This window comes from Wyeomyia smithii, chromosome 2 (genome assembly GCF_029784165.1).
Source record: "Wyeomyia smithii strain HCP4-BCI-WySm-NY-G18 chromosome 2, ASM2978416v1, whole genome shotgun sequence".
NCBI classification, from domain to species: Eukaryota; Metazoa; Arthropoda; class Insecta; order Diptera; family Culicidae; genus Wyeomyia; species Wyeomyia smithii.
The window spans coordinates 196,972,109-196,999,420 of record NC_073695.1 but is presented as its reverse complement, the minus strand read 5'-3'; the positions used below and the strand labels follow the sequence as shown (position 1 = coordinate 196,999,420).

General features: G+C 38.8%; 2 protein-coding genes across 7 annotated transcripts in view; one reads left to right on the top strand and one right to left on the bottom strand.

Moving 5' to 3' along the window:
- Positions 1-27,312, top strand: part of LOC129721418 (sialin-like) — a 66,946-nt gene that overhangs the window by 23,087 nt on the left and 16,547 nt on the right. For all 6 annotated transcript variants that reach the window (XM_055673964.1, XM_055673963.1, XM_055673962.1 and 3 more), the window contains exon 2: positions 15,443-15,525. In XM_055673964.1, the coding sequence (XP_055529939.1) occupies positions 15,501-15,525 (25 nt within the window). In that variant the 5' untranslated portion in view covers positions 15,443-15,500. The remainder of the gene's footprint in view (positions 1-15,442; positions 15,526-27,312) is intronic.
- Positions 15,754-27,242, bottom strand: LOC129721417 (endochitinase-like). The gene is made up of 7 exons (XM_055673958.1): positions 27,104-27,242; positions 17,972-18,353; positions 17,693-17,910; positions 17,402-17,635; positions 16,074-17,317; positions 15,876-16,004; positions 15,754-15,814 (listed from the first exon to the last, which is right to left on the bottom strand). Exons 2-6 carry the CDS (start codon positions 18,192-18,194, stop codon positions 15,920-15,922), a joined length of 2,004 nt encoding a protein of 667 aa, XP_055529933.1. The 5' UTR covers positions 18,195-18,353; positions 27,104-27,242; the 3' UTR covers positions 15,754-15,814; positions 15,876-15,919.

The following is a 27,312-nucleotide window of genomic DNA, read 5'->3' as shown; positions in this document are numbered from 1 at the left end:
AGATAGGACCTTTTGGAATGTTTCTCTAGACTTATCATAAATGGTGATTTTTCAATACTACAGGATTTTTTACAATTCGTTTGCCTTATTATTCGTTTGCCTCCCCAGCTGGTCTCGAGGTACGATGCTGGCCTAACAAGCCAGTCGTCGTAGGTTCGAGTCTCTTCTCGGGAGAGACTGTTAGTGTCAGTAAGATCGTAGCGCTAGCCCCGCAATTGTCCTGTACACTTAACGGTTGGCTGCGAAGTCTGTGTATAGTAAACAGAAGGTCAAGTTCCGAATCGGAATGTAGCACCAAGGCTTTGCTTTGCTTTAGCCTTCACAATTAATTTTTTAGAAGACTGTAGAATTCGCCCTGGCGGAGGTAAACAATCAAACGCATTGATTTTTAGAAAAACTCACAAAATGATTTCTATCATATTCACTTTTGAAGAAATTCTTATCCTCTGCACTCACAAAATAACTCCGTCAGAGCGATTGCCCTGGATAAAGAGATTTTGACAGTCTATATATATTCAAGGACAACATTTCAAATTCATTTTCAGAATTTTTTACTACTACACAGCTGGAAAGTCTTTGGACTTCTAATGACAATTTTAATGAAAAAAAACTATTGTCAACTTCAAAAGTAATGCGCTTTTTGTAGTGTTCCCTTGTGTAGTGTTAAAACTGGCGAATGCGAAGAATGCGAACCAGTTCGTAGCGTGATTTGTTCTATTTATCGGTCAGATCTTTAGCAGAATGCGCGGGATCGCAGTCTTGGTGAAAGATCAATAGTTTCTTCCTCGATTTCTTAACCTAATCAATCTAATGATATGACCAATAGGGTGGGGAAAAGTGATCGATTTTCCAGAACCAAGTTTTTTTGGTTCCTTTTGAGGTCCCAAACAACCCTAAACTTACCTGAAGTCGATTGGCTTTATCTCTGCTTGGCGCATTGCATTTCAAATTTGTATGAAAATACATATGGGAAAACCTACTTTTTTGCATTTCTATAGAGCTCAATAATGCTCTAATGATGCACTAGATTATGTTGAAGTATAGTATTTTAGATGCCTAACAACTTTGCAGAAGACACTGAAAAGCTAGAATGTCCCTAAGAAGGGCAATAGCTGTTCAAAGTTGAGTATGTCGATTTAAATGCAGAAAATCTTGTTTTCTGCCAACATTACCAATGTACCGGCGTCAGCAAGATTCCCATCAGAAGTAACCTGTCGTAACGAGTTTATATACTCAGCTGGGCCAAACAAACAAATTTAGGTTAATATTCTAGGCGTTTTTAGAGGTAACAAGTATGTCCATAGTGGTTCGATTCACCTCCCTCTTCTGTGAGGGAGGGGTTCATAATAAATGAAACACAAATTTCTGCACATTTCGAGAACTAACCAACTAAATGGAACCAAATTTGGCAGGTGATTGTTTTGAGGGGTAACAAATATATCCATAATGGTTTGACACCCCTCTCTCTTCTATAAGGGAGGGGTCCCATACAAATGAAACTCAAATTACGCACAGCTCAAAAACCAATCAAGCAAATAAACCAAATTTGGCAGGTGAATGTTTTCAGGTGTAACAAACATGTCAATAATGTTTCGATACCATTCCTTCTTCTGGCATGTCTCCAAATACCATTTAGAAATCCAATATGGCGACTTCCCGTTTCTGAAAAATAGCGGCAAATGACCGAACATGGGTATTTCCGGGATTGTTATGACGCACTGAAGCCACAAGTCAACCTCAGACAACATTTTGAATTGAGCCGTTGAGTGCAAAAGTGGTACATGTGCCATTTTTACACTTTTTGGGTTTTTTGCATACATTGATGCAGAACGCAATAATGTACTAGAATATCCAAGAAAAACCGAGATCTGATAACCTAAACCAAAATTATAGCCAACACAATTTTTGGTAATTAACATAATCACCATTTCGTTGAGAGCAAAAGTGGTACATGTCCAGTCTGTGCATGTTAGATGAATTGTAAGTCGAGGATCTTAGGATATAAAACAATCATGTCTTCAGCAAAGTTGGTCAAGTGATTCAGTACTTTCAGATGAAGATCTGTCTGCTTTGGAATTTTCTCACTACGGGGTGCTAGTGTACCCATGACTATTTTGTAACAGAAAGCATTTTACCTATTTCAGTATTAACTCATGTGCTGTTACGAAATACATATACACCAGCGCCACGAAGAGACAGAATTCCACAACAAACAGATCATCATTCTATAGTACTCAATCACTTGGACAACTCTGCTGAAGACATGAATGTTTTATGTCCTAAGATTAGAGAGCTATAATGCATCCTTCATGCTCACACTGTACCACATGTACCGTTTTTGCTCTCAACGTTTTCTGGTTGTCATTATTTTTCCCATAGAACAAAAGTGGTACATGTTTTTCCATTGAAGTTTGTGTAAGTTTGTCAACCAGAACTCGTTATGCTTTCATGTACCGTCTTTTGAAACCTTTCCAGCAATGATTTAGTGCAGTTGTGTTGAATAAAGTTGTTGTAAATAATTTACTATTTGATTATTTTCGTTTACCGCGTCTCCTGAAAAATTTACTTAATGGCACATGTACCACTTTTGCTCTCAACGGCTCAATTGTAAGATGGCGACTTCCGGTATCTGGAAAACAAACGAAAATGACCAAATACCACCCAATATGGGTGTTTCTTTAGCCAGATTGACGCTCAGAGGACAGAAATTGTTTACAAATGCCATTTTGAAATTCAAGATGGCGACTTCCGGTTTCTGAAAAACAGCGACAAATTACTAAATTACACCCAATATGGGTATTTCCGGAATTTTTATGACGCACTGACGTCACAAATCGACCTCAGACAACATTTTGAATTATAAGATGGCGATTTCCGGTGACTGGAAAACAGCCGAAAATGATCAAATATCACTCAATATGAGCGTTTCTTCAACCAGATTGACGCACGGAGGCCGGAAATTGTTCCCAAATGCCATTTTGAAATCCAAGATGGCGACTTCCGGTTTCCGAAAAACAGCGACAAATTACCAAATATCCCTCAATATGCGTATTTCCGGAATTGTTATAATGCACCGAAGCCACAAATCGACCTATCGAAATCAGACAACATTTTGAATTGTAAGATGGCGACTTCCGGTGTCCGGAAAACAGCCTAAAGTGACCAAATACCACCCAATATGAGTATCACCGGATCCAAAATGATGCAAGGAGCTATAAATTGACCTTAGACAACAGTTTGAATTAAAAAATGGTAACTTCTGGGAAACAGCCGAAAATAACCGAATACTACTACATATGGATTTGTCCGTAATCGAAATGACGTAGAGAAGCCAAACATTGACCCTGGACACCATATTGAATTAAAAGATGATCACTTTCAGATTCTGGAAAACAACGAAAATAATTGAAATGCACCCAATATATATCCGGAATAGAGGTCATGTACAAAAGCCAAAAGTCGAGGATGTTGTCATTCCGATAAAACCAATCATTTTTAATCGAATCGCAAGGAATCAATGAATTTGAAATATTTAAAATTATTAAATTAAACACTAAAATAGGCGGGACGAAGTTTGCCGGGTCAGCTAGTGACAAATAATAATCCATGAGGAGCAGTCACTAATACACTCGACGTGAGAAATTAAGTGTCGGTATATGATACATATTCTGATTTCATTCTATGTCAATGTATTCGCAGTACAACTGTTGCGTTATGCGTTTCACACATTTATTGTGCGATTTCTGTGCAACCTTTGTGCGAATCGGTAAGACACAACGATTGTACAAGACTTCAACTTTTGCGTGTACGTGCTGCCTATTCTTGGAAGGTGGTTGAGCTGAAACGGACTAGCAGGCGGTCGGACAACATCCGAATAGAACCGGCAGTTGGACGTCGGTTGAACCAGAGAAACAGATAGAATCACGAAATTCCTGGCGGAAGTGCTTGTGACCGGCGATTCACGCTATCGTCTACGAGCACGGTGGATAGGGCGGAAGTTACGTTGTACAACGAGGTGACGGCTATTGCACAATAGCGCTATTTGTCACGGTAAATCTGCTGCATGTATGTCATTCCGGGTCACTCTTTCTCATCCTCGCATGCACGTTCCAGTCTTCAGTTCCTGACGGCCGCAACGTACCATTATTTCCATGGAAGTTTGTTTAAATATAAGTAGATAAAAATGAGTTGGTTTGTATAACTTATCTGCCACTGAGCCTTGTATGTCTTGCATGTGTATCTAGTCCCTCTTCCCTTTGAATCAGGTGAGTTATTGGTTGTAAGTCCTTCTCAAAAAGCAGTGGAAAGCCGACCCTAGGGTCCGTGAAACCCCTGAGCTAGTCGTTTGTTACAATGGGCTATAAGTTCATGCATTAAAGTCCGATCTTACGTCATCTTTGCCTCTAGGCACGACTAATAATGAAGGACAGAACAACAGAATCCGTAAAATATTCTTTGATTCGAAATGCCACGAAGTCCCGTAATCTTCGCAAAGCGATGCTTGTGAAAATATTCCAAGATGGCGGTTTGTTTGTATCGTACCTTAACACTATCTTGAAAACTTATCGTTTGACCGTACAGCAACAATTTCTCCTGGAAAATCTTTGTAACCGTTGCCCTCAGTCACTGCGTTTCAAATAGTCCAAATAGAACGCTGTATCTAAGTGCCGTCTCTGCGTGCCCTGTCAAGTAGTGGTTCAGCGTTCCTAATTACTAAAACTTTTCAAAGAAATAAGGTCGATCTTCAGATACAAACAAACAGCGTTAAGAGAGCCTACAACCACGATCTCCTCATGACTACCGTATCCACGCAGCGATTTGTTTGTACCACTTGAAACGCTAAGCATTTACTCTCTAGAATACTCAGTAATCATAAGCTTCATTCAGCCTACAACCACGATCTCCTCATGACTACCGTATCCACGCAGCGATTTGTTTGTACCACTTGAAACGCTAAGCATTTACTCTCTAGAATACTCAGTAATCATAAGCTTCATGAAAACTTCCTCGCCTACAGTGTTGACTTCTGCTTTAGACTGAATTAGAAATACCGCGGGTACATTTCTTTATAAATTTCCGACTCGTCGCACTTATGAACAGATAGAGTAAAAAATCGAAACTCGATCTTCTGTTTATATACAATAGGGTGGGGAATATGCCAGAACCAAGTTTTTTTGTTCTATTTTGGGCCCCAAACAATCCTGAATTTATTGGAAGTTGATTGGTTTTGTCTCTGCTTGGCGCATTGCATTTTAAATTTATATGGAGACTAGCTGACCCGGCAAACTTCGTCCCGCCTATTTTAGTGTTTAATTTAATAATTTTAAACATTTCAAATTCATTGATTCCTTGCGATTCGATTTAATCGTTCAAAAATGATTGGTTTTATCGGAATGACAACATCCTCAACTTTTGGCTTTTGTACATGACCTCTATTCCGGATATATATTGGGTGCATTTCAATTCAGTCGTCAACCAAGTTGGACGTGTTTGTTGTTAGCTCCTATCCACGCGCGAATTTAAATCAAATTATTGTTTTTCGCTTAGTTTTCATTTTGCTTGTTGTGTTTTTGTGTCGGTAAAAATGAATCAAATTTGCGAAGTCTGCGCGAAAGACTCCGGTGCCGAAGTGTTCTGGTCGTGTGTTGGAGGGTGTAATCGAAAATTCCATGCCTCCTGTGTGGGAGTATCGTGCCCCCCCGAAGTAGTTGCTAAAAGCAGAAGTTCTCTGCGTATCGTTAAAAAAGACAAACAAGACAAACAAGATAAACCAGCCGTAGATCCAACTGCATTTTTGCTACCGTGCTGCGATTCCTGCCAACTTTTAGTAACGGCATCGTTTGAATTGAACACGTTGACCAAACAGCAGAACAAGCTGACGAAATTGATTGATGATAATACAGGATGATTCATCGACTTGTGACCCAACTCGAACAACCAAGCACAATTCCAGAAACTCTAGAGGGTATCGACAAGTCACTTATACAAATAAACCAAGCGCTAACGTCAAACATCAAAGCCAACAGTGTGGCTGGTGTTATGCCTACACTTAAAAATCACCTGACGCAGCTCGTTAACATTGCTTTTTCGGAATTCAAGAACGAACTTCGGAACGAATTAACGGAATCGCTGACCAGCATAAATAACGAACTTTCTCAGTTAGGACAGCTGTTTGTAGAAACAGCAACCAGCTGTTCAATACAAACCAGTCCGTTAGAGATAAACATTGTAGATGAACTTAAAACTCTGTCATCCTGCATCGAAGAACTAAGATCTAAATCAGCGAGTGTTGCCGCTCCCCCAATAGCTTCACCTGTTTCACTTCCAAGTTTGGCAACAGAACTTAATTTGGATAACGCCAATAATTCAGGTTGGCGGTTTCTAGGTTCCAAAAAAGTTTGGAAAGCGGATTGGACAGATTATGATGAACGTAAAAGGCGTCGTTTGGTACAGTTGAAGAATGCAGATGCAGCCAGAAGAAGGAGGAATCGACGACAACAGGCTTACAACAACAATACTAACAACAACAACCGCAATGGTAACAATTACAACAACCGCAACAATAACAACCACCTGAACAACAATGACAATTACAATCGCAACAATAACATCTACAACCACCGCAGCAATAACAACCACCAGAACCGCAACAATAACAACTACAATCACAACAATAACATCTACAACAACCGCAGCAACAACAACCACCAGAACCGCAACAATAATAACTTCAATCGCAATAATAACATCTACAACAACCGCAACATTAACAACTCCAACAACAACAATAACAGCATCAATAATAACAACAATCAAATCCCGAATCGTTACCTCAATCTTAACAGGAATCTTAACAACAGCTACTACAACCAACTACCACCAGACCGTGTGCTTCTTGCTGCAGCGAAGGATAAATTTTCTCGACCCCCACCTAATCTCCAGCATATCTCTTTTCAACGAGGCGAAATACTTAATCCGTACCCAGCGAATAATGAGTCACAATCATCTTTCACGCCTACCGTTTCAACGAGCCCGCTCAACTTAACGACTCCCGCGACCTCTTCAGCTGTATCGTGTCCTTACCATTTGGCTGGCAGCCACAACTATAACAATAACAATAATTTTAGATCAGCAAGTTTCCCGTGTGATGGATGTTATTGTAAGCATTCGTGTTCTCAAAATCAGTGACGCTCAGAGAAAGAAAAAACAACGCCAGTAGTCAATGAAGTATTGATTTATGCTCAGAATTTCAACAGGATGCGCAGTGCACTCAAAATTAATCACATTAATAACAGAATAAGTGGATGTTCATACTCAATCATCTTAGCAACGGAAACGACCTGGAACGAAGATATTAAAAGTGAAGAAGTTTTCAACAGTTCCTTTAATGTGTTCAGGAGCGATCGTGATTTATCACTATCTGATAAGAAATCAGGTGGAGGAGTGCTTGTAGCTGTTGGGGTTCAGCATGATTCTGAGCAAATCATAACCCAGAAACATGCCGAATTTGAAGATGTCTGGGTTAAAGTTCTGTTGAAGGGTGAAATCCATATTTTCGTATCTGTTTACTTTCCACCCCACTTTGCCAAAAAGCAATCATATGAAAAATTTTTAAGGACGGTAGAATTAGTGAATGATGAGTCCCACACTAACTCAAAAATTCATATATATGGAGATTTCAATCAAAATGATGCTGATTTTATTGTAAACGATGATAATGAATCGCTTTTACTTCCTGTAGTAGGAGAAAACGAAACTCTGCAATTTATTTTTGACGGTTTTAGTCAACTTGGATTAAATCAGGTAAACTCAATCCGGAATGAGCAAAACTGTTTTTTAGACTTTTTATTCACCAATTGCACGGAAGATTTTAGTGTTGACAAAGCAGAATATCCCCTATGGAAAAATGAAAAATTTCATACTGCAATTGAGTACTCGCTAATGATTGATACCGAGAGATCACGACCCTCTGATCATCATCCTGAATATAAATATGACTTCACTAAAGCAAACTTTGAACTAATCAATCGTAAATTAACTGACATCGACTGGCAATCACTTCTAAAAAATGAAATAGATATGAACAAAGCGGTTGATAATTTTTTATCATCACTGTATAGTGTTTTAGACTCAACTGTACCAAAATCAAAAAAGAAAACGGTTAGCTCAAAAGATCCCATTTGGTTCACCAGAGAAATCAAAAATTTAAAGAATAGGAAACAAAAAGCTCATAAAACTCACAAAAAACTTAAAGACCGAAGAAATTTGGACAAATATTTGAACATTTGTGATGAACTGAATACTAAAATATCTATTGCGTATGAGAACCACAACACAAGGGTGGAAAATAACATTAAATCAGACCCAAAACAGTTTTTTAAATTTGCAAACGATAAAATGAAGTCTAATAACTTCCCATCTCGCATGCAATATGAAGACTTTGCCAGTACTGACTCAAAGCAAATCTGCAACAAGTTTGCGAGTTTTTTTCAAACCGTTTATAAAAATAGCGACGAAGTCAGGGACTTTGAATATTTCTCGCACTTGCATGAACAAATAAATAACGTATCTATTAAGCAAATAACTGTTCAAGAAATCCTCGCAACACTAAAAGAACTGGACGCTTCAAAAGGTCCAGGTCCAGATGGAATTCCACCCTCACTCATGAAAAATCTTGCTCCTGCCTTCGTAAAACCCTTGTTTTGGCTTTTCAACTTATCCCTTACGTCCGGACAGTTTCCATCAGTCTGGAAAAAATCTTTTCTTATACCGATTTTCAAGTCAGGTAAGAGATCTGACATCAAAAATTATCGTGGCATTGCAATAATATCATGTATTCCTAAACTTTTTGAAGCTATCGTAAACCAAGAAATATTTAATCAGGTAAAGAATCGCATAACGTGTAACCAACATGGTTTTTACAAAGGGAGGTCTACGGCTACCAACTTACTTGAATTTGTTGATTTCTCTCTTGCGTCTATGGACAGAGGCAACTTCGTGGAAACTCTATACACGGATTTTAGTAAAGCTTTTGACAGAGTAGATATTTCCATGCTTATGTTCAAATTAAAAAAACTGGGATTTGAGTCAGGCCTACTTAAATGGATTGAATCTTATTTGACGAACAGGACACAAACGGTTAGGTTTAAGGGACACCTTTCTGTACCAGTAAAAGTGACATCTGGAGTTCCACAAGGCTCCCATTTAGGCCCTTTGCTCTTCATTTTATTTGTTAATGACGTTACCCTTGTGTTGAATCGTCTCAAAGTATTGATATATGCCGATGACATGAAACTGTACATGGAAATAAAACACAAATCAGACATCCAACAATACCAACAAGAGGTTGACATTTTCTACATTTGGTGTAAAAAAAGTCTTCTTGATCTCAACGTAAAAAAATGTAATATTATATCCTACACAAGGAAAAGAAATCCTGAACATGCCAGTTGCACTCTTGCACATCAAGTTGTAGAAAGGTGTTATCAAATTAGAGATTTAGGAGTAATTATGGATTCTAAGTTAACATTCATTGATCACTACAATACGATCATCAATAGAGCCAACAGTATGCTAAGTTTTATAAAAAGGTTCAGTTATCATTTCGTAGACCCGTACACTATAAAAACTCTCTTTGTTACATATGTTAGATCTATCTTAGAATACTGTAGTGTTGTTTGGTCGCCTTATCAAGACGTCCATTCCAATAGAATCGAATCCGTACAAAAACAGTTTTTGTTATATGCACTAAGAAAACTAGGTTGGAATTCATTTCCTCTCCCTTGTTATGAATCGCGTTGCATGCTTATTAATATAGAAACGCTTGAAAAAAGAAGAGAAATTGCTTCGGTAACTCTTGTCAACGATTTAGTTTCACAACGCATAAGTTCGAAAAATCTGCTTGGAAAACTCAACTTTTATGCTCCTACACGCTCATTAAGAACGCGAAAAATTTTCGTATTAAATTCTTATAGAACAGAATATGCCATGGCCGGGCCAGTTAATAGTATGATGAGTCTTTACAATAAATATTGTGAAGTTATTGATTTAACGATGTCACGAAATGCTCTTAGAAAAATATTGAACACTAGAATTACATAACTATATTTGTGATGTTAGCAATAGTTTTTAAGATGTAGTCTACTATGATTGACGAAATAAATAAATAAATGAATAAATTATTTTCGTTGTTTTCCAGAATCTGAAAGTGATCATCTTTTAATTCAATATGGTGTCCAGGGTCAATGCTTGGCTTCTCTACATCATTTCGATTACGAACAAATCCATATGTAGTAGCATTCGGTTATTTTCGGCTGTTTCCCAGAAGTTACCATTTTTTAATTCAAACTGTTGTCTAAGGTCAATATATAGCTCCTTGCATCATTATGGATCCGGTGATACTCATATTAAGTGGTATTTGGTCACTTTAGGCTGTTTTCCGGACACCGGAAGTCGCCATCTTACAATTCAAAATGTTGTCTGATTTCGATAGGTCGATTTGTGGCTTCGGTGCATTATAACAATTCCGGAAATACGCATATTGAGGGGTATTTGGTAATTTATCGCTGTTCTTCGGAAACTGGAAGTCGCCATCTTGGATTTCGAAATGGCATTTGGGAACAATTTCCGGCCTCCGTGCGTCAATCTGGTTGAAGAAAAGCTTATATTGAGTGGTATTTGATCATTTTCGGCTGTTTTCCAGTCACCGGAAATCGCCATCTTACAATTCAAAATGTTGTCTGAGGTCGATTTGTGACGTCAGTGCGTCATAAAAATTCCGGAAATACCCATATTGGGTGTAATTTAGTAATTTGTCGCTGTTTTTCAGAAACCGGAAGTCGCCATCTTGAATTTCAAAATGGCATTTGTAAACAATTTCTGCCCTCTGAGCGTCAATCTGGCTAAAGAAACACCCATATTGGGTGGTATTTGGTCATTTTCGTTTGTTTTCCAGATACCGGAAGTCGCCATCTTACAATTGAGCCGTTGAGAGCAAAAGTGGTACATGTGCCATTAAGTAAATTTTTCAGGAGACGCGGTAAACGAAAATACTCAAATAGTAAATTATTTACAACAACTTTATTCAACACAACTGCACTAAATCATTGCTGGAAAGGTTTCAAAAGACGGTACATGAAAGCATAACGAGTTCTGGCTGAGAAACTTCGCAAACTTCAATGGAAAAACATGTACCACTTTTGTTCTATGGGAAAAATAATGACAACCAGAAAACGTTGAGAGCAAAAATGGCACATGTGGTACAGTGTGAGCATGAAGGATGCATTATAGCTCTCTAACCTTAGAACATAGAACATTCATGTCTTCAGCAGAGTTGTCCAAGTGATTGAGTACTATAGAATGATGATCTGTTTGTTGAGGAATTCTGTCTCTTCGTGGCGCTGGTGTATATGTATTTCGTAACAGCACATGAGTTAATACTGAAATAGGTAAAATGCTTTCTGTTACAAAATAGTCATGGGTACACTAGCACCCCGTAGTGAGAAAATTCCAAAGCAGACAGATCTTCATCTGAAAGTACTCAATCACTTGACCAACTTTGCTAAAGACATGATTGTTTTATATCCTAAGATCCTCGACTTACAATTCATCTAACATGCACAGACTGGACATGTACCACTTTTGCTCTCAACGAAATGGTGATTATGTTAATTACCAAAAATTGTGTTGGCTATAATTTTGGCTTAGGTTATCAGATCTCGGTTTTTCTTGGATATTCTAGTACATTATTGCGTTCTGCATCAATTTATGCAAAAAACCCAAAAAGTGTAAAAATGGCACATGTACCACTTTTGCTCTCAACGGCTCAATTCAAAATGTTGTCTGAGGTCGACTTGTGGCTTCAGTGCGTCATAACAATCCCGGAAATACCCATGTTCGGTCATTTGCCGCTATTTTTCAGAAACGGGAAGTCGCCCTATTGGATTTCTAAATGGTATTTGGAGACATGCCAGAAGAAGGAATGGTGTCGAAACATTATTGACATGTTTGTTACACCTGAAAACATTCACCTGCCAAATTTGGTTTATTTGCTTGATTGGTTTTTGAGCTGTGCGTAATTTGAGTTTCATTTGTATGGGACCCCTCCCTCATAGAAGAGAGAGGAGTGTCAAACCATTATGGATATATTTGTTACCCCTCAAAACAATCACCTGCCAAATTTGGTTCCATTTAGTTGGTTAGTTCTCGAAATGTGCAGAAATTTGTGTTTCATTTGTTATGAACCCCTCCCTCACAGAAGAGGGAGGTGAATCGAACCACTATGGACATACTTGTTACCTCTAAAAACATTCACATACCAAATTTGGTTGATTGGTTCTCGAGCTGTGCGAAATTCGTGTTTCATTTGTATGGGACCCCTCCTTGTAGAAGAGGGAGGGGTGTCAAACCATTATGGATATATTTGTTACCCCTAAAAACATCCACCTACCAAATTTGGTTCTATTTACTTGGTTAGTTCTCGAGATGTGCAAAAATTTGTGTTTCATTTGTATGGGACCCCTCCCTTCCAGAGGAGAGAAGGGTGTCGAACCAACATGGACATATTTGTTACTCCTAAAAATATCCACTTGCCAAATTTGGTTCCATTTGCTTGGTTAGTTTTCGAGATGTGCAGAAATTTGTGTTTCATTTGTATGGGACCCCTCCCTTTCAGAAGAGGAAAGGGTGTCGAGTCAACATGGACATATTTGTTACTCCTAAAAACATCCACTTGCAAAATTTGGTTCCATTTGCTTGGTTAGTTTTCGAGATGTGCAGAAATTTGTGTTTCATTTGTATGAGACCCCTCCCTTCCAGAAGAGGGAAGGGTGTCGAATCAACATGGACATATTTGTTACTCCTAGAAACATCCACTTGCCATTCCATTTGCTTGGTTAGTTTTCGAGATGTGCAGAAATTTGTGTTACATTTGTATGGGACCCCTCCCTTGCAGAAGTGGGAGGGGTCTCGAACTATCTTAGTCACCTTTCTCGGCCCCTAAAACTGCTATATACGAAATTTCACGCCGATCGGTTCGGTAGTTTCCAAGCCTATATGAATCAGACAGGCAGACAGAGCTGCATTTTTATATGTTTAGATTCTGTACACGCGCTTTTCTCTCAATCGACGAGAGAAATTTCTCTCTCGCTCGTAGAATTTCCATGTATGTGCGACAAGACTAGACACGTCACATACAATTTGCAGGTTGCTCTTTCGCTTCTCTTTCGGTTCGGATTGCGACGCGCAAGGCGATATCTCGTTGCTTCACGAAATTAGCGAGACACCCGTGCTGTACATACTTGATACCAGTGTTGTTAGTCTCACTCATACTGTCGGTGCGTGCTATTCAGAGGAATTCATGAAGAAGAAAAAGTATCTCGAAAGCGTGTGTGCAAAAGACTTGAAAAGCGTAGCATATGTCTCGTCCTAAGGGGAGACATCTGGCTTCTTACTCTTCTTACTCACTCACCACGATGATCCCTGTTGTATTTTTCGTAAGTGATGCCATTCACTCGGAAAATACTTGAATGTTTTTAATGCTTTCATCGGCACTTTTTACAATTCCTCCTGCAGGTGATAGTTCTACCGTCTGAGGGTTACCGGAGAATCTGCATCTTTAATAGTCTTAAAATTAAACGTGTCATCCATGACAGATTAATTGTACTCTCCGCACAAGCAATATGCTTCAACAGGTATGTTCCAAACCCATTCCAGAACGGATTCAAAAGTAGAAATAAGCTTACACTACACCTTTTACTTCCGCATTGAGCAGCGGTATGCTGTTTTTATGCTTCATGCAAAACCGTATTATCTCCTTGCGCATCTTTAGATCTTTTGGTAATCGATATAAGTGATGATCCAAGTTGAATGTTTTACTGCACCCGCATTCGTACGCTTTGTACTTTATTTTAAATGCTAACTTGAAAATATTTTAGATTATAACAGGTGACATCATAAAAAACATAAATCAAAACAACGAAACATGTTGTTCAGCAACACTGCCAGCAAGCCTGATGATAAATTTTAACGCACCCGGGGTTTTCAATTTCAACCAATCGGCGAGTGGTTCCCAAAGTGGATGCAAATCTATACCCAGTTGTCTCCCCTTAGGTCTCGTCCTCAAGCAGAAAGGAGGAGAATGGTTTTGCTTCTCGCTCGCTTTGCAATGCTGCTTGATACCAGTTCAAACTGTTTAGGTGTAGTAGTTTGGAGCTGCAAAATACATTGGAGAAAAGCTAGAGCATTAATTGCGTTATGCCCAACACGCAATCATTGTACTGGTTCCGAATTACATCAACAATTGCGCTAAAAACGCACAATTTTGTACTGGTTTCGCACCATCCAACTTTTGCGTGTAGCTTCGGTGGTAGTTCGTCCCAAGGGTGATTTTCCCAGTCGCTGCAACACGGCCTCAGTTTTCGGTCGACAATTGACTTTCGTACAATGTCAATCTGGCTTCTCAGCCGGTAATCGAGGGTCTTGACTTCCCTTTAAACTACGCACTTTTATTTTAATCCTCTTCTCAATCAACTTTAAAAAATTCGACAAGTAATTACCGGAGCAGGCCACAACGCCCCTGTCGCCGCTGAAGTCTCCTTCGAACTGTCCCGTATCTTATACGTTCTGCTCTCACCTTCTCCCTTCTCTGTCAGCCTCTCCCTCTTCGCAGAACAGGATACAGCAGCATTGAGGCGATATATTCGCCTTTTCATTGCTTTGAAACCTGTTCAGAGATGTTAATGGTCTATGGTTTTCAAGGTTACCGAATTTTAATGCAGTTCTTTGCCGTCTTCTTTTTTTGGTCTGTACAATATATTATTTTTTCAATCGACTACTTGCACAGTCTTCAACAACGTATATTTGGGCTGGGGGACTATTTGCAATTTTGAAATATTTAGAGATAATTATAGATTATTTTCTAACTAATTTCTAAACAATAATTTTTTATGAGCCTTTTTATTTTAATCTATACTAACAAAAAGTGACATTTAAACAATAACAATACTCTACAAAAACAGACAAACGTATAACATGCATATGTACATAGTTCAGATAATTGTTTCGACATCGTCGGTAACACCATGTATTAAACTCTAAAACAGAATTGATCAAAAAAGTTGAATTGATCAAAAATGTAAAAAATCCTACACGCAAAAATTCGAGATCTAATCAATCATTGCGTTCTCCTAATTCGCACTGTTGCGTGTGCAATACCATAAGGACTTTATATTGACAAAATAGATCACTTCAATAATAACTGGCCAGAGGAGCGAATTCCATCTTTTTCAGGGTGCAATAATTACGCAAATGCTCACACGAATACTTACTCAGTCACACACCCACACTTTCTCTCACGAAAAAAATAACTTACCAAATAATTTGGATAATTTCAAAAAGTAGTATGAAAACGCTTTCAATTCTTTTTTATTTATTTTCTTTTCAGTGCGGTGTCACCACAACCAATCTCTCATAGTTGTGCATAGCGACCGAGACTCGAAAAGATGCCGTCGTCGAAAGTTCGTGCAGGTACGGCTATTATCGTATTGTTACGTTTTTTAACATCAAGGTTTAATAACAGTGATAAAAATCAACTGAACATCATATTAGAAAAAACTGATAATGTCCACCCCTTAGAGTCATCAGAATAAATTTCTTTCGAAACTGTCATCCAACTAATACAGAATGTTTAACACAGTACATCTAATAAAACTGAAAATTTATTACATTCTGTTAGTTCAACAATTTATTAAATAATGGCTGCAGCACAAAACAAACGATCATCATCGTTGATAGTCAATCACTGGCGATTAAAGTTCTGAAAAATATCGAGTGGAGAAATATTAAAAATTCTTTCAGGTAATATGTCATATAGTTACCCAAACACACGCTCACGAGTCTAGCCCAGGAAGTATACCATTCTCTACACGAGCGGGGTGCACTTCAGACTGATGGGATTGAAGACATATCCATCGGCACAAGCAAAGCGATTTTCGTCATTCAAAGGACTGAAGAAAGAAAAAATAATATAACATTGATTAGGATTACACACAACTGAATCAACAGTTGCTACTCACAGTCCTTGCCGACACAGATAGTAGTATCGAGGGTTCCGGGGATCTGGAATGATTCCATCGTACGGACAAACAGCGAACCCGGTTTGTCCATTGTTGTTGCTCATCATGTATGGAATGCTATTCATGTCTGAATTAAGCTGAGCTGTAGACGCTGTATTCTGGAACAATCCCGTCGCTACGATGTTTGAAAGCGGTTGTTGGATGGGTAACCGATTCACGGCAGACCCTACGCTGCCGGTGGCAATGATGCCTATTCGAGAACGCTGTGGGTCATATTGGGCACTCTTAGGTACAGGTTTAATCCTAACAGCTGGTTCTGTCTCTGAGAACAGTGGCCCAGAATTAACCGGTCCTGCTGAGCTCTCTGAAAAAAGAATATTAGCATTGGCTCCAGACGCCGGGCAATTATAGGCAGCAAAGGCATCATCAGAATTCGATAGAATCACCGCTGGACGTTCGGAGCTGTCGCTAGTGTCAACAATAAAAGGAATAAAGTCTTCAATATCATCATCATCTTCGTCATCGCTAGGATTTATATAGTAACCACAGTCTCGACATGACTTTGTGGATGGTTTCGTTGTCGTGGTTGGTTTTGTTGGCATAGATGGTTTTGTCGGTCGTTTGGAGGGTTCCATATGTGGTCTAAATGGTTGCATAACATACGATTCCAAGTCTTCGAAAGAAAATCCATCATTATCGTTTATCAAATGGTCTTCTCCTTGCGCACCATTGATTCCACTGTCAACGATCCTTAGATTGGCAGAATCTTCAAATGCTTCCAAATCGGAGTTTGCTATACTCCGCTGAGCGATCGAAGCGACACCTCTTGGTCGATGTGACGCAACCAATGACGCAACAACAGCTCGCGTTACAGGATGCGATCCGTCACCGCACACATCAAACGGATCATCATCGTCGTAATGGAAGACTCCCACTCCGCCTAAGGATTGACTAACGGCGTATTCAACCTTTTCCTGAATTGACTTACTGTTCTCGTAAGAATACCAATTTTTTTCACGGAATGCGTACGGACAGCGGGCCGTTTCTTCGAACACCTCCAACGATCCACTGTACAACTTCTGGCAAATTTTGTAGAACGGTCGGATTTTAAGCTTCAGTGCTGGGGTTCCCAAGCGGTACTCGTTCGGTTGAGGCAGTTTATATGTCAAGGAGTTAGTTTGAATCACCATTACGAGTTTGTCACCGCTAATTCCAGCCTTTTTCCATGCATTGATATGAGAATCCTTCAGAAATAAAACAGAAAGTGATTGTTAAAATAAGTTTTCGTAGAACATTAGGGCGTTCGGACTCGAATAATTCTAACTCACCACACTGTTGGAGGATCTTTCTTTTACAGAATACAGAGGTGCAACCAATGACGTTTTCTTTAATTTTCTGAACTCATTAGTGCAAAGTATAACATAGTTAGCTACATTCTCCAACTCTTTCGTAGGATAGTTTCTCCCAATGACGGATGGATGGCTGGGAACAGTCACCGTTAAAATCAACTTTTTTCTATCGCAAGCCGTCCTCAGTTCATTCAGAAGATTGCCATAACTTTCCTGAAATAAAAACACTTGTTGTAACTTTAACGAAGTAATTATGCAATGACTAGCCACCTTATCTGCGTCAGTAGGATACAACCAGGCTATATCAACACCACTGAATTCATTTCTAGTCACAAAACGGATTGCATTCCGTACGAATTTTGCTCTCCTCGTACTATCCTCCACAAGATGCGAGAAAAGCTCCGAGGGAACAGCACTGCCTCCAAACGACGCCAACAGTTTTACTCCAGATCCCAACTTGTTCAACCCGTTGAACTTTGATCCATTCACTTTTCATTGAAAAAAAAACTATTAGATGGATATTTCGAAAACTTTAGGTAACAAACTCACATTCTCTACCCAGCAATGACAACGGTTGTCCTTCGGGACTAACTAACGTATCGGTCACTATCACATAAGCACTAGACACATCCTGTAAGTTCCAGCTGGACACATTGGCACCTTTCACCGACAAAAATAGCTGCGGAACTTTGGCTTCCACCCGATTCGGCCGTGAAATAACCACCGCAAGCACCAGCGTTCCGATCCAGCCAGACATTCGCGGACCCGCCATGCTTTTTCTCGGCCAGCTTGAAACAATTTGAGGCAAAACCCGCGAAAAAACGTATTACCTACCCGTTGCTATAGATACGAAAGTAGTCGCGGCGCACCTCGCGGAAACACTTATATGGTCAATTGGCGAAAAGCGAGTGTTTTTCTATTGGGCACATCCCTACGAAAGATGTTTGGCTATGCAATACGAACAGTTACAAAACACCTCGCCTAGCGCATGCTAGATCAAAGAAAACGTTGTCAGCTGTGGCGTTGAATTGTTCGACCTGGTCACGAACCAGTAAGGAAACGTCAACTAAATTTAAACGCCCAGAGGGAACTGTTCCCGCCGATGATAAATGAAAAAAAATTGGTTCCGATTTCCGACTTTAACTCTGCAAACTAAAATTTAGTAAAATTAATTGAAAAAAAGTATATAATAATATACACAATATGAACTAAAATTGTATTCCCTTTAACGGAGTTACCGTAAACTGATTACCTTGACTGATAATAGTAGTAACGTGACTGATTGTAAAAGAAACGTTCCAAAATGCATTGCAACATTCCTCAGACCTTTGATAGCTAGTACTGAGCTTGAAGGCAATGATTAGACAGTACATTTAAGTCACTCACTTATCGACTTATCCACGTTCAAGTTTGTTTTACATCACGTTAGTGTTCACAGTATAATCATAATACAATGCTCTAGATGGTTTAGTTACAAGCAGAATAATTACCTTCAAATACGAAATGAAGAAAAAAAACTTTTGTAAATATTTTTTTTCTTTTTTACAAAGCCCAAACTTCCTCTAAATAATTTATGAAAAAAATATCAATAAAATGAATTGAGCAGAGTTTTATAAATGTAATAGGGGAACTGCTCCATTATTCATCTCAGCCCATATATTCATCTCATACAACATAAAAACACAATTGAAAACAGGAAAAACGCATATTTTCTTCTTAAACCAATCTGCTAATCCATGGAATGGGTCTTCTTAGTTCACTTTAGATTCCTCATAAAGTATAATCCTCAAAAACTCACTTAAAAGCTCTGAATTTGATATTATTGTCGGGCATCTGCGCTCAAGAACTCATTTAATTCAATCACCTACCTCAGAAAACAAAATCCGCGCATTGTTCTATACGGCTACAACGAGACTCGTTCAGCAGCCAACCAAAGTTTTTTCATCACTAGTTGACCACTTTTTATTTTAATCACTGAACAAAATCACTCACTACACTAAGAAAACTTTAATCTTTGAAATGTTCACCTCAAATTTCCCAAAACAAGCTTGAATTACCAGAAATATATGAGATGAATTTCTACAATTCCTAAATTTCAACTGCATGTATTTTCATCTGTTTGCACTGCGTTGAAGAAAATTAAAAGTTGTCAAATCAGTTTCTGTTAATACGAAAAATCATACTGAAAATGTTGAATTATTCCGACATGATTGACATAAATTGACAGCACTGCAGTGGTTACCTAGGTTACCAATTTTGCTCGTAAACAACTACAGCGGATATCTAGGTAACCTACTACGGCAGCGACTACGTTCATTCATGATATAAAGTGATTCATTCATGATTAACAGTGTGATGAATATGGAAGCGTCGTGCGATGAATAATTGAGCAGTGATTCAAGCTTTGGGATAGATATGGAAGCGTTGTGAAAAATGGTTTGTTTTACAGAACTCAAATAAATCTAGCTAGTTTTACTAAATATACAATGCTGAACGACTCAAAAAGAGCACGTAAGCATATTCAGTCTATTTGTTCAATGATTTCGTGAAAATTTGGTGTTTAATCCATGCATTCTTCGTGGATATCGGCTTAATGAGATGAATAATGGGGCAGTTCCCCTAGCTAATTTAAATGTTAAAGCTATCCTCGATAGAAGCAAAATAAAATGAAAAAATAGAGTACTTACTGGATTTATTGGGATTTCGTATTTTTAGCAGATTTACTCGTAACAAAAACTTCTAGAATTATGTACTAGGTTTGTAATGTTAACACAAAAGTAAGGGAGCACGCATAAATGACGTAGCTTTTTTTTAGGTTTTTTGACTACCACCTCCCCCATCGTAGCATTTCGTCACAAAGTCAGACCCCCTTCTAGATAATTACTAATCACGTACAATATTGACATTTTTTTCCGCAAATTTAATAATCAAAAACATAAATTGGTCATAAACGAACAAGAAAAGACAAGAAAGTATTGCTGATTGCATCTGAAACGCGAATTACAGACAACTTGCAAGCAAATGCTGATAACGTGCACGCCAGATTGATCGTATACCAGTTAACTAGAGCGAACGCAACAGAATGTCTTCGTTATGCTGGAATGTCCAATTTCAAATGCTAATAAATCGGTTAGTATTCGATGGATTTCCTTCGTTCTTGCAGCAATAGATTGGAAAATCTTCTAAGATTCTTCCCAAAAGAAGATAATTGTATTTTTATTATTCACATTATTGTACTATTGAAAATAGTCAAGCCTTGTCAAAACGAAACATTCGACCTCTGATTGGTCGTTATATTATTGCTTCCCAAGCACGGTCGACAGAATCATATACCTTGCAATTGAAAACATGCTATTTGGCCTATATAAGAGCCTGTTTCAGCCGAAGCCGCTCATAATAGTTCTAGACAGCGACAACAGCAGTCGTCCTTCCTTAGCAGCAGCACTGGCCCTGTGGTTGGTCACCACGTCTCAGGAGCAGCGCGGTTCTTCGCAGTGTGTGTCGCCAGACAGCCATTATTCCCCCCGTGTCGGGGTAGCATGAAGATTGCCATCAGGTAATCCAATTTTAAACATCAAAATGCCTTTTTCATGGCAAATAAACAAGTCATTGAAAGTTAACAATTTTTGACAACACAAGCAAGCATTCTGTGTTGGATCCTAGCAATTTAAAACTGTCGCACCCGTCTAATTTACTGAATGTGAAATAGCTTCCACAGTGCATGTTGTCCGTGTATCCCCCACTGTTAGGGCAGCTCAAAGGTTGCGATCAGCAACCGAATTTAAACCGCAAAATGCCTTTTTCAAGGCAAATAAACAAATAATTGATGTTTAATAATTTTCTGGCCTCAACACAAGCAGACATTCTATGCGGGATGCAATCAAATTCTGTTGTAGTTGTCTAATTTTTACTTTATTTAGTAAACCCCCCACTGTAGGGGCAGCGCAAAGGCTGCGATCCGCATAACCGACTTTGAATAACAAACTGTCCTGTTAGAACGCATTCACAAAAGCAGTTAGTTCGTCTATGCAGAGCTGAAGTCGATTCAATCAAACAGCATGAACAGAATTTCGTCGTCTCCCAGCTGCCAAGATGCAACATGATGCAACACGCAACAGCGGGCAAACGAAATCGCTGGATGTTACAAACCGCAATAAGATACGGGTTAAAACCGTTGCGTGTGTGAGAGCATCATCGGTGTTTATTCGCTGGATACAAAAATCAAATGCGAATTGTGGAATAATTTGTCTGAAGAACATTAGGGAATGGAACAACTGAACTGATAGGGCGTGGCCTTTTTCGTAGCACCCTTCGGCTATAAAACAGTGTTTCTGGGAAAACTAGCTACATTCATTAGTCGGAAGGTGAGCTGGATGGACCGTCAACAACGTTGTCAGCAGCAGCAGCAGATATCAGCACTCAGCGGTAAGAGCAAGCCCACCAGTGGCTAAATTGAAGTTTCTAAAGCTAGTTTGGCAACTCCCACCATAACGCGGCAACCGCACCGGGCGTAGCTATGTTGGTTTGGGAAATAACAATCCCCACCTCGGGTAGTAGCGAGTTATTAAATTTGGCAACGCGATAGCAACGAGCCGAATCGTTGCTATTTGATGAAATGTCAAACTGTTGTTTTTTTTGTGCTCGATAGTGAATGTTCGTAATAATATCACGAAGATGATGAGTGTTTCGAATGCGGACTCAATTGGTCGGCCTCGGCCTCGCTTGTTAAACACGTCGTAAGACGCAAGTGTCGGCGTAAACCACTATTCAATTTTATTTCCGATTGAGCTGAAATTTTCCACAGGGTGTTTTTTCGGGCAGGTAAACATTTTGTATAGGTTTTTTATTGAGATGACCATTTTGGTTGGCATTTTGGTCTGCAACCTGAACGATGCGGAAAGCTCAAATCCTCAGAAGATTGGCCAATATCATTCAATAAACCTGGAAGGTTTAAGCAAATCTGCTCGGGAGTATTACCAACCATTTTCCCGTTTCGTTCGGTCGTTGTATAAAAAACCATTTTTCTCCTTTACTGCTGTTTCAATCTTCAAAAACAACCTAATATGCGTTCGAAAGCGACGTTGGAAATGGTCATCTGTATTGACCGGTGTTTCCCATAAAAATATTGTTAAAACGCTGGATGGCACCTTCCTCCGTATGACGGTCAATGTTTGGCTATTTACTAGGCTGAGAGCCGCCCCGAATCTTTCCAAAAACCCTTTTCTTAATCGCGTATAAGGAAATTTGTTTTGCGAAATCACTTTCTTCATCACTAGAATCAACCAAATACTCGAAAACAGTTTCCGCGTTCTATATTCAAGTTTTTTTTTGGTGGCAAATTTTCAAATATTAATAGCAAACTGTGGGAACCAAGACATCATAGAATACAGAATACAACTAATGAAAGTTCGCCAGCTTTCAGTAGAATAGTCGTTTAAGCCAACGTTGCGGGACGTGCCCAGTTTTACGAAATTACTTTAAATAAACATGTAAGGATGAAAAATTCATGTACGCACAAGTAGAAAAACCTGCAAAAGAATTATGGTATCGATAACTTGGAAAAACGGAAACAAAGTTAAAACAAAGTTGCGTGAAATGGAGGGAACATTTTATGAAGCAGAAAGAACGTAGATCATTCCGGAAAAGATTGACTGACGGATAGGTTGGTTATTACTAGATACGCAAAAAATATGCGAAATATATCACAAACAAACATTTTGCCAACGCTGGCTAGTGACGGTCTTCAGAAATTGGCAACTGCCGGTGTGAAAAAGAAATACTGGAATTGGTAATCCCCATTAGCAACGACCGGTGCGAAAATCGGTTGCTATCCAAAATAGCAACGGCCAGCGTTGTGAAAATAGCAACTCAAATGGCAACTCACCGGTGCGCTTGCTCTAACAGAATATATCAGCGGGTTGCGCCTGTGGCTGCCTTCAAATTAAACAAATCACTTGCCCTGTAGTTGATCACCACGTCTCAGGCCTCTGCCTGAGAACGAACGCCAACGCGAGCGATCGGGTGAGATTTTTGCCGTACATCAGTCGGCACTTCCTCTAATGGAAAAGTTGGATCATTTTGTTCAGAAGAATATTACTGTCGGTAATATTACAGAGCTGCGATTGCATTATATCCGATATGGAATTGAACAATTGTTCTTTTAAGGACAAATAAAACACTTAATTTGAAGAGTTAATAGTTTTGGGTACCAGTAGCAGTATGGTAACAGCCTCAGCGGTGAGTGCAGCCGGTACTTCCATGAGGCGGATGTTATAAGGAAGTAAATGGAAGCGGCATGGCGAAACAGTTCGGGTGTGCTTAGACGCGCGTCATTTTTCATTGTTGATATTATTCCCCACATGAAACGAAGCGCTTTCGTACGATAGCGGCGGTTTTAGCGGTAGATGAATTTGCCAACACTTACTCCAGTAAAGCCGTGTTTAATTTTCAATGTGAAAACACCTTTCTATTGTGTTGGCCGTGCACATTAGGCCTCTGCCAGGCTAAACGCGAAAAGCGGCGTGAACCGTTTCGCCCGGCCGTAGGTTAATGTGCAGCCGTAAGTAGAGCTGTGTAAAAGTATTCTACTTCAACCTCGCGGTCGTGGCTTTGCACACAACCCTCCTGTGATTTTTTAGTGAGAAGTTTATCATGAAGCTTTCAAGCCCTTAGTTTCTCAAACTCTGCTTCGTTGATACTTCGTTTTTGACAGGCCTGGGTTTTCTACCATGTTTGGGGTGTCTATGGAACCATAACTTTCTGATCAAAAGACCACTCACGGTGCCCTATTTGTGTACAATTCGTTTTCTTTGCTTGTGAAAACGGCTACGCTTTTGCAAACTTCCGCACAAAATATTAACAAAAAAATAGCATCTGTTGCATTTGTAAACAACAGTACGATATCGATACGTAATCGATTGCAGCGCACAGTGGTTCAAAATAGTAATGTCGCGAACTTAATTCTTTAGTGTCTAAGTGCTTCACTTTAGAACTATACTGTCTTCGAAGCAATTGCTTGTATTGAAATTGCTCACATTATGGTGTTATGCAACAACAGCCATAGCCTACTATGGCAAAAATAAAATTTGTTACTTTTTTGTTTCTGCATGAAACTCCAAGTTGTCTTCAGCAAAGTTGTAGATAATTTCATCACAAACAACTTTGCTAACAAGAGTTTTTCTCTAGGTATTGCAGTTTTTGAAAAAACTTATATTTCATATGACAATGTTCGTAAATTCAGTTTTTTGCTTCTAACTTTTTTGTTTGAATTTTTTTCTAAACACAATGTTCTAGAGACTTTTAGACCTTATCATGTTCTAAAAATTTTACGAAGGCGTTATGCTGAGATTCCTTCTGGTTTGAAAGATATAAGCAATTTCAACAAAAATTTACTCTATTTTCCCCTGCGGATTGGAGAAAAAGGGGGACGCCCGGAAGCCCTTACTCACCGTCATTTTGAAGCTTCAGATTAGTACTATAAAATGGTGGAAAAGCTACTCGTCCGACTCGTCACAATTTAGAGAACGAGCGTTGAACATTTGTGTTGTTTTGCACATTTTGCCTTCAGCATAACGAGATATCATCATAGTAACACGCTTTTGAACGTTTTGTGTATGTATATACGATTAAATGTGAAAGTGTGTCTCTCTATGGACGTATGTGTGGGCATATGGCTACCTACAATCATATTCTCTAAAAATATCAAACGGCAAATTGATATAAGTCTCTCTCTCCCCAGATACACACACTGCATGATTGTTTGCGCTGATAATGTATCATACACATTCATCCAGATTTATTACATAATCCTAGCAGTATCTAGTGTTTTGCTTTTTCGAATTTGACGATAAATGTTTGCATCGTTCAAAATGTCGGTATATTACATGTTATTTGATGCATGGAGAAACGCGCAGTCAGTTAGTCATTTGTAAAAGCACTAAATTTAATCAAATATCACAAGTAAGTAAAATACAAATCACATATACACCCATTTTTTCATATACATTCGTCCATAGAGACAGACACTGATATATTCAGTCGTATAAACATACACAAAACGATCAAAAGCGTGCTACTGTGATAATATCTCGTTATGCTTAAGGCAAAATGTTCAAAACCACACAAATGTTTAACGCTCGTTCTCTAAATTGTGACGAGTCGGACGAGTAACTTTTCCACCATTTCCACCATTTTATAGTACTAATCCACCATTTTATAGTACTAATCTGAAGCTTCAAAATGGTGGTGAGTGCAAGCTTCCGGGCGTCCCCCTTTTTTTTCAATCCGCAGGAGAAAATATAGTAAGTTATTGATGAAATTGCTTATATCTTTCAAACCAAAAGGAATCTCAGCATAACGCCTTCGCAAAATTTTTAGAACATGATAAGGGCTAAAATTCTCTAGAACATTTTATTGGAAAAAAATTCAAACAAAAAATTTAGAAGCAAAAAACTGAATTTACGGACATTGTCATGCAAAGTTAAGTTTTTTCAAAAGCTACAATACCTAGAAAAAAACTCTTGTTAGCAAAGTTGTTTGTGATGAAATTATCTACAACTTTGCTGAAGACAACTTGGAGTTTCATGCAGAAACACAAAAGTTACAAATTTTATTTTTGTCATAGTAGGCTATGGCTGTTGCTGCATAACACCACAATGTGAGCAATTTCAATACAAGCAATTGCTCCGAAGACAGTATAGTCCTAAAGTGAAGCACTTAGAAACTATAGAATTAAGTTCGCGAAATTGCTATTTTATTGCGCTGCAAACTTTCACTGTCAAAGGATTTTCAGTTGAAATTGAAATCTTTGAGTTTCAATGTCCAACGAACGAGCTACGAATGAATGAGACTTTCAACTCCAATCCACTGATAGTGGTTGTTGACTAGCAGCATTTCTGTGATTTCGCACACGCTGTGTTGCTTTAGCGATGTTTATGCGGTTGAGAATATAGTTCATCGACTTAATGCAATGAATAGACTCAAATCAAATAATTTCGATAATTAATCAGACATCTTTCAATGACCGGACTTTCATTGAAAATTGACACCGTTGACACTGAAGGTCATTTCAACTTAAGACAGTGAAAATGCGGTTTTTGTCATTTTCGTTTGCAGTGTCGAAAATTTGCAGCCTGAATTCGATAGTGTATTTATAATTAACGGAACAATCTTCATACAGGGAGTCAAACTGGAGTCATTATTTATAAGCTCTCCGGATGTGTCGTGCCAAGCAGTTTGTCAGGAAAACAACACCTGTGATAATAAAAATCCCACGTCCATTCCTTCAACCGTTGCCGATAAACTGAAAGCCGTTTAAGCGAAAAGGAATCGTCAGAAGGAGGAAATGGAAGCCAAGTGGTTTATCAAGCAGAAAGTGGTTGAAATCATCAAACCTATGTGAACAGCTACTGAAAACCGCCAGGAAGTTGCGCGAGAAGAAAACGGAGAAAAACGGACCTTTTTCGAAACGAAACTGTGGGACAAACAAGAGCACTTCGAGCAAATCTAAGCACACCTTGGCTTCTAAGTGTAAGAGTTGTAGAGTTATTTTAGCCACAAATTTCACATAACTATTATTTAATTATAACTCCAATTTAAGTATTTCAAGTAAATCTGAGCCATACTAGAGTTTTTAGATAGATTTTAATTGATTTTAACACCTTGAAATTATCTCACACCTACACCTTTTAATTTGTTTTCGTGAATGTTTTTCTTCTAACTTATGTTTCATATGTGCGACAATCGGCAAATTCTCGATCGGTGCCTGCTGTCAAACTGAAAACTTCCAGTATAAATTCATCATGCCGGCGTGCCTTCGACTATTGACAACTCGACTAGTGACAACTATTGATGGAGAAGACCAGAGGCGAGATTAACGCGAAGGCGAATCG

What these genes read in the sequence shown, in the direction of transcription:
- LOC129721417 (XM_055673958.1), bottom strand. Translation starts at nt 18,194, where the DNA reads ATGGCGGGTCCGCGAATGTCTGGCTGGATCGGAACGCTGGTGCTTGCG. An exon ending in ATCCTACTGACGCAGATAAG is followed by an intron (nt 17,636 to 17,692) that starts GTGGCTAGTCAT and finishes TTTTTATTTCAG; the next exon opens with GAAAGTTATGGCAATCTTCT. An exon ending in AAAGATCCTCCAACAGTGTG is followed by an intron (nt 17,318 to 17,401) that starts GTGAGTTAGAAT and finishes TTATTTCTGAAG; the next exon opens with GATTCTCATATCAATGCATG.